The sequence below is a fragment of the Olea europaea genome, chromosome 22 (assembly GCF_002742605.1).
Source record: "Olea europaea var. sylvestris chromosome 22, O_europaea_v1, whole genome shotgun sequence".
Taxonomy (NCBI): Eukaryota; Viridiplantae; Streptophyta; class Magnoliopsida; order Lamiales; family Oleaceae; genus Olea; species Olea europaea.
Genome location: NC_036258.1, coordinates 14178094 through 14184972, shown reverse-complemented (window position 1 = coordinate 14184972; position 6879 = coordinate 14178094). Strand labels below are relative to the sequence as shown.

Genomic DNA, 6879 nt, shown 5'->3' with positions numbered 1-6879 from the left:
CCCCTTCTTCGAGCAATGCCCAAACTGAAATGACAAAAGAGCACAAAATCCGGAAGGGCCCAGCCACTAAGGTCAGTATCAAATTGGGGGGAACCCAACAAACATTATAACTATTTAAATAAGATTAAGCACTAATTATGAATTTACTACTGTTATAAAGAATTAAACTACTTATAACATGATTACCACCAATGTTTTGCTGTGTAAAAGCTAAAAGTTAAATAATATAAAAAAGGGGGCGTTAATCAGTAAAATGATATCTTGTAATATTCGATTTGAGTATTAATTCTACAACTATATATATTCCCCCATTTTGAAGCAAATTCAAACAAGAACAAATTCCTCCATTTCTTTTTAAGCGAAGGGGCTGCTGAAAATCGATAATGGCGGCCAAATTGCTGTCATGGGCATGCATAAGGAACGAGAACGGAGGTTTATCTCCAAGGCCACACTACCCATCAATGCCAAAATATCCAAAGGGCGTAAATGTTTCATTTGATGAAGAATCCAAGGCCTTGTTCTCAGTAATTGGAATGACTTGCACTGCATGTGCTGGCTCCGTCGAAAAGGCGGTGAAGAGGCTTCCTGGAATCAAAGAGGCTGTTGTTGATGTGTTGAATAACAGAGCCCAAGTCATCTTTTACCCTGCTTTTGTCAATGTAAGTTGAATTACATATACATACTCAATATCAGCTTGGGGGTGGAGGTGTTAATTTTTGAGGGTTTGTTGTTATATCTTGAAATTGAATTACGTTCACTATTGCATGAAGCATATTTTTGAATTTGAATTATTTATTTATTATTTATTTATTATTTTTTTTCGTATATGATCGATTGATTTGTGAAGAATTAGATAAATTTGACGGGGTGTTATCATGATTGATTTATTGTATATTTTGTTATGGTTGGCTGCCCCTAGATTCATGCATTCTTAAATTGCAATTTAGGCATAGTTTAGAGGTAATCGCTTGTGTCATAGTTTATACCTGAATTGAATGTCTTTTATAAACTTGAAGCTGCATCCATGGACCCCAGAATTTTAAATCTTTGAATTTTGATTTTTACTCCACCTTTTGAATTACCTTTAAATAAAAGTAATCTCTGTTCCAAGATGATAGCAAAGTATGTTATCATGATTGATTTATTGTATATTTTGTTATGGTTGGCTGCCCCTAGATTCATGCATTCTTAAATTGCAATTTAGGCATAGGTTAGAGGTAATCGCTTGTGTCATAGTTTATACCTGAATTGAATGTCTTTTATAAACTTGAAGCTACATCCATGGACCCCAGAATTTTAAATCTTTGAATTTTGATTTTTATTCCACCTTTTGAATTACCTTTAAATAAAAGTAATCTCTGTTCCAAGATGATAGCAAAGTATAATATCCTTTTTCTTTTTAGTTCATGTTTGGAATTTGTCCAATTGCCATTGAAATTACCAGTTGCAACAGATGCCAAATAAAGCCATAATCTAAGGTCCATATTTGCCAAAAATTTTAACGAAGCCTCCGTGAAAACATTTGTTTTTCATTTTCTTCACTTGCATGAAACATTCATGCCATGTTTAAGACCATATCAGTATTTTCGCTCGAAAACTAGCATTTCTGATATTTGAGATGATGGAGACCAACTGATTAATTAGCCTAAAATAAAACATAAAATTCGGTAGCCATTATGTAGCATAAACATACTAGGGACCAAATTGAAACCCGATGCTCAGCTCTGCGACAAACAGGTGTTTTAACCTCTCTATGTAGACATGTTTAGAATGAAATGGTCGTTATACACCATAAAAGAGAGACCTGAAATCTGTATTTTGCTTATCTTGGGGTAAGTTACTCTTTCAATTTTACGGTTTATTTAATCTTCAATGTTAAGGATATTGGTCGTCAGTAAAGTTTGCCCAACTTCCATGTTGTAATACACAGGAGGAAACAATCCGTGAGACAATTGAGGATGTAGGATTTCGAGTCACGATGATCAAAGAAGACACCAATGACAAATCTACTCAAGTATGCCGGATTCACATAAAGGAAATGAGTTGCACTTCTTGTTCCACAACTTTGGAATCTGCTTTACAAGCAATGCATGGTGTATTAAAAGCACAAGTTGTATTAGCAACTGAAGAGGCTGAAGTTCAGTACGATCCAAAGATCTTGAGCTACTATCAGATCTTGGAAGCCATAGAAGATGCTGGGTTTGAAGCTATACTTATCAGTGCTGGAGAAGACAGATTGCAAATACAACTGCAAGTTCTTGGAATAAGAACTGAAAATTCCGTGAGAATAATAGGAAATTCTCTTCAAGCACTGCCAGGAGTTCAAGATATAGACTTTGATTTAGATCTCCAAAAGTTCACAATTTCGTACGAACCAGATTTAACAGGACCTAGAACTCTTATAAAAATAATTGAGTCGACCGGATCAGGACAGGTCAAGGCAATTATATTTCCTGAAGGAGGGGGAAGAGAAGCTCATAAGCAAGAGGAGATCAAACGTTATTACAGATCATTTCTTTGGAGTTTGGTTTTTTCAATTCCTGTATTCTTAATGTCGATGGTCTTTATGTATCTTCCTGGTATAAATCACGGTTTGGATACCAAAATAGTGAACATGCTTAGCACTGGGGAGATGTTAAGGTGGATATTGTCTACTCCAGTGCAGTTCATCATTGGTCGACGATTCTACACTGGTTCTTACAAAGCTTTACGCCTCGGTTCCGCAAATATGGATGTTTTAATTGCCCTGGGAACAAATGCCGCCTACTTTTATTCATTTTTCTCAATATTGAGAGCTGCCACTTCTAAAAGTTTTAAGTCGACTGATTTTTTCGAGACCAGCTCAATGCTCATTTCGTTCATTCTACTTGGTAAGTATCTCGAGGTTTTGGCTAAGGGGAAGACATCTGAAGCCATTGAGAAGCTCATGGACTTGGCTCCTGCGACAGCGACCCTTTTAACCCTGGACAATGAAGGAAATTTGATGAACGAGGAAGAACTAGACAGTCGATTAATACAAAAGAATGACATCATTAAGATTACTCCTGGTGAAAAAATAGCTTGTGATGGCTTCGTTGTCTGGGGACAAAGTCATGTAAATGAGAGTATGATAACTGGAGAATCTAGGCCAGTGGCCAAACAAAAGGGTGACATGGTTATCGGAGGAACAGTGAATGAGAATGGGGTGCTACGCATTAAGGCTACAAGGGTTGGATCAGAAAGTGCCCTATCACAAATTGTTCGACTTGTTGAATCAGCACAAATGGCCAAAGCTCCAGTCCAAAAATTTGCTGATCGCATTTCCAAATTCTTTGTACCTCTTGTAAATACACCACAGCTTTTTCCATTCTGAGTTGCAGGATATTTTAGCTATACTGCTAACTGATAATCTCTTAGCCTAAGATAATTAGTTGAATGCTAGTTTACAATTTGCAGATAATAATCCTTTCATTTGGCACTTGGCTTGCCTGGTTCTTAGCTGGAGAATTAAACAGCTATCCAAAATCTTGGATTCCTACTTCAATGAATAGCTTTCAGCTTGCACTTCAGTTCGGCATCTCTGTCATGGTCATAGCCTGCCCGTGTGCACTTGGCCTGGCTACTCCGACTGCTGTTATGGTTGGTACTGGAGTTGGTGCTTCTCAAGGTGTCCTGATTAAAGGTGGTCGGGCGTTAGAAAGCACTCATAAGGTTAGATTCTGATATATTGTTTTGCTGATGTCATGTTTGTCTAAGCTTGAAAAAAACAATCATGCTATGTTGACCAAATTTTTTTAATATAATGGCTGACCGACACTCATAATGGGAGGGGATCCACTTCTTTTTTGGACTTTTTTATTCACGTGGAACCCACGCACATGTGAAAGGATGTTAACTATTATGTCAAAAAAAATTCGGGCAAAGTAGTTTAATACTGAAAAAAGGTAACATGTTTCAAAATGTTTATTTTCTAGCTTTAAAAAGTACTATTTTGAAAATAACCCACGTATTACAGCAAAATAAGTATATTATTTTGAGCTGTGACCACTACAAAAAAATTTATTTCAAGCCACAGTTTTATCCTATTATTTTCAAAATACATTTTCTCTCTTCTTTTCAATTACATATTCTTCAATGATCTTAGAGTGTCAGAGTTAGGCCAGGAGGGTCTCTTAACGCCTTTTTTTCTTCTCATCGGAACAAAGACTCGCAGGAAAAGGAAGAAGGGGGAATAAGCACACTTGGAGAGCGCAGTACAACGGAGAGTTGTATGCTGCGTTCAGGAAGGATGAATCACGCCCGAAAAGGAATCTATGGATTCTCATCCAAAATTTTTCCTTATTTTTAATCATACATTCTTTATCAATCTACTATTCCAAAATGCATTATTAGCAAAAATATGGGGCTCAAACATGCTCTAAAACTTATTTGCCTATGCGTACACTTTTTTAAGCTTAGGCCATTAGCAAAAATATGGGGCTCAAACATGCTCTAAAACTTATTTGCCTATGCGTACACTTTTTTAAGCTTAGGCTATCATGCTTAGTTAATATATAAATCATACTAATGAACATTCATTATATTGTTGCCAAAAATGTGTCAACGTTGAACTACTGAAAATTGAGACTTCATTGTTATTATTAGTTGCTACTTGCTATATTGTGACAGGTAAACTGCATAGTCTTTGACAAGACGGGAACTCTCACCATTGGCAAGCCAGTGGTAGTCAACACAAGACTGTTGAAAAATATGGTTCTTCGAGAATTCTATGAGCTCGTTGCTGCTGCTGAGGTATTCTTCTTTTTAAATCTTCATAACATTCTTAAGGGAAGCTTGTATACTCTAGGTCTCCAGTTACAACACAATGTTGAACCTAATGTTGTTGGAATTTTAGTTAAGGTAAAAATGGAGCTCTATATGTCTTAGAATTTGTAGAAAACCCGATCTTTTTGTTTGTATATTTATAGTTCAGTGAATTTTTATTGAACCATGGCTCCAAACAACATCAGTTTAAGAAGTAAAATACCATTACCATCTGTGAAATCAATGAACTAATGCAGTACAACTTTATTCCGCTTATAGTAATAACTTAGACAGTGGTGTGTTTTCTTTATCAGGTAAACAGCGAGCACCCGTTAGCCAAGGCGGTCATTGAGTATGCCAAAAAATTAAGGCTAGATGAAGAGAACCCTGTCTGGCCTGAAGCCCTCAATTTTGAATCCATAACAGGCCATGGTGTGAAGGCCATTGTTCGAAACAAGGAAGTTCTTGTGGGAAACAAGAGCTTAATGTTGGCGCAAAACATCAATATTCCACTTGATGCTGAGGAAATCCTATCAGAAACTGAAGGCTTGGCCCAAACTGGGATTCTTGTGTCCATCGACAGGGAATTGGTTGGAATTCTTGCCATATCTGATCCATTGAAGCCCGGGGCTCGTGAAGTTGTTTCCATTCTCAAGGCGATGGAAGTTAAGAGTATAGTAGTCACAGGCGACAATTGGGGAACCGCGAATTCCATTGCCAAGGAAGCTGGGATAGATACTGTCTTTGCAGAAGCTAAACCTGAGAATAAAGCAGAGAAAGTGAAGGAACTACAGGTGAGCTTAATATCTCGACCATTCTCTATGAACTCGGGAAAATTGGTGGATTAATCCAAGTTCCGATTGACCAACAGATCAAGACACCGTTCATTTGGAAGTGTTTCTTTATAAATCAAACTACCATAGAGGTGGACTAGTAATTAATGCTGAAAATAAAATAAAAAACAAACTTAGGAGAGGAGATCCTACTTGACCTCCAACCAACGAAAGTACGTATGAAACTAGTACTATAATTCACGTGCCTTTTTCATGCTTTGCATCGCCAGCTTCTAATCATATATTTTGTAGCCTTCACATAGCTATCCTCTTTGCCCTCAGAGAAATCCAAGTATAATTTGCACAGTTTTTCTTTTACATGAAATTAGCATATCTTGAAGTTCTTATTAACATTTTTCGTCTACAGGATGAAGGATATGTTGTGGCAATGGTGGGGGACGGAATTAACGACTCACCAGCACTCGTAGCTGCCGACATTGGAATGGCAATTGGTGCCGGCACTGACATTGCCATTGAGGCAGCCGACATTGTTCTAATGAAGAGCAATTTGGAGGACGTCATAACTGCCATAGACCTTTCCCGGAAAACTTTTTTCCGAATTCGACTTAACTACCTCTGGGCATTAGGTTACAATATCATCAGCGTACCAGTTGCTGCTGGGGCCCTTTTCCCATCCACCGGGTTCCGATTACCTCCATGGATTGCTGGCGCAGCAATGGCAGCCTCTTCAGTCAGTGTTGTTTGTAGCTCTCTTTTGTTGAAAAATTACAAGAGACCTAAAGAGTTGGATACTCTTGATGTAAGAGGGATAACTATTGAGTAATTACTACTTGTCCAGCTTTGATGGTACTAAATGTAGATATCTATTTCGCTATTGTGTTTGGAATTAGTTGTTAATCTATTCAGTAAAATTCAAGCATGGTTTTTCTTCTATTAAAAGCATCTATTACCACCCGCACCTATACATATGACCTGTTCCTAGACTATTCACAACCGCAAGCTGATTTACCAAATAAAAATTGACTCAAACAATAAGAAATCTGTTCGCTTCAAGTTTCTCAAAACGGTTGTCTACATATACATAATTGGTTTTCATAATGATTTACATATAATGATTTACATATTCATAATGTGGTGAGATATAATTGAATTAAAATTTCTTAAAAAAAATAAATAAAAATCTTTCCCCACTCTCTTTTTTAAACTTCGTCCGTGTGTAAATCATTATGTAATTCCTTATGTACAAATAGCATTACTCTCCTCAAAATGGTCACAATAAAAATAAAAATAAAAATAAAAATAA

General features: G+C 36.9%; 1 protein-coding gene across 1 annotated transcript; it reads left to right on the top strand.

Moving 5' to 3' along the window:
* Positions 1–229: 229 nt before the first annotated feature.
* On the top strand, positions 230–6495 carry LOC111371786 (probable copper-transporting ATPase HMA5). Its single transcript, XM_022993940.1, has 6 exons — positions 230–659; positions 1931–3322; positions 3436–3690; positions 4648–4770; positions 5097–5576; positions 5983–6495. The coding sequence occupies exons 1-6, from the start codon at positions 384–386 to the stop codon at positions 6397–6399; spliced, it is 2943 nt and encodes a 980-aa protein (XP_022849708.1). The 5' UTR covers positions 230–383; the 3' UTR covers positions 6400–6495.
* Positions 6496–6879: the final 384 nt, after the last annotated feature.

What these genes read in the sequence shown, in the direction of transcription:
- LOC111371786 (XM_022993940.1), top strand. Translation starts at nt 384, where the DNA reads ATGGCGGCCAAATTGCTGTCATGGGCATGCATAAGGAACGAGAACGGA. An exon ending in CCAAATTCTTTGTACCTCTT is followed by an intron (nt 3,323 to 3,435) that starts GTAAATACACCA and finishes TACAATTTGCAG; the next exon opens with ATAATAATCCTTTCATTTGG. An exon ending in AGCTCGTTGCTGCTGCTGAG is followed by an intron (nt 4,771 to 5,096) that starts GTATTCTTCTTT and finishes TTTCTTTATCAG; the next exon opens with GTAAACAGCGAGCACCCGTT.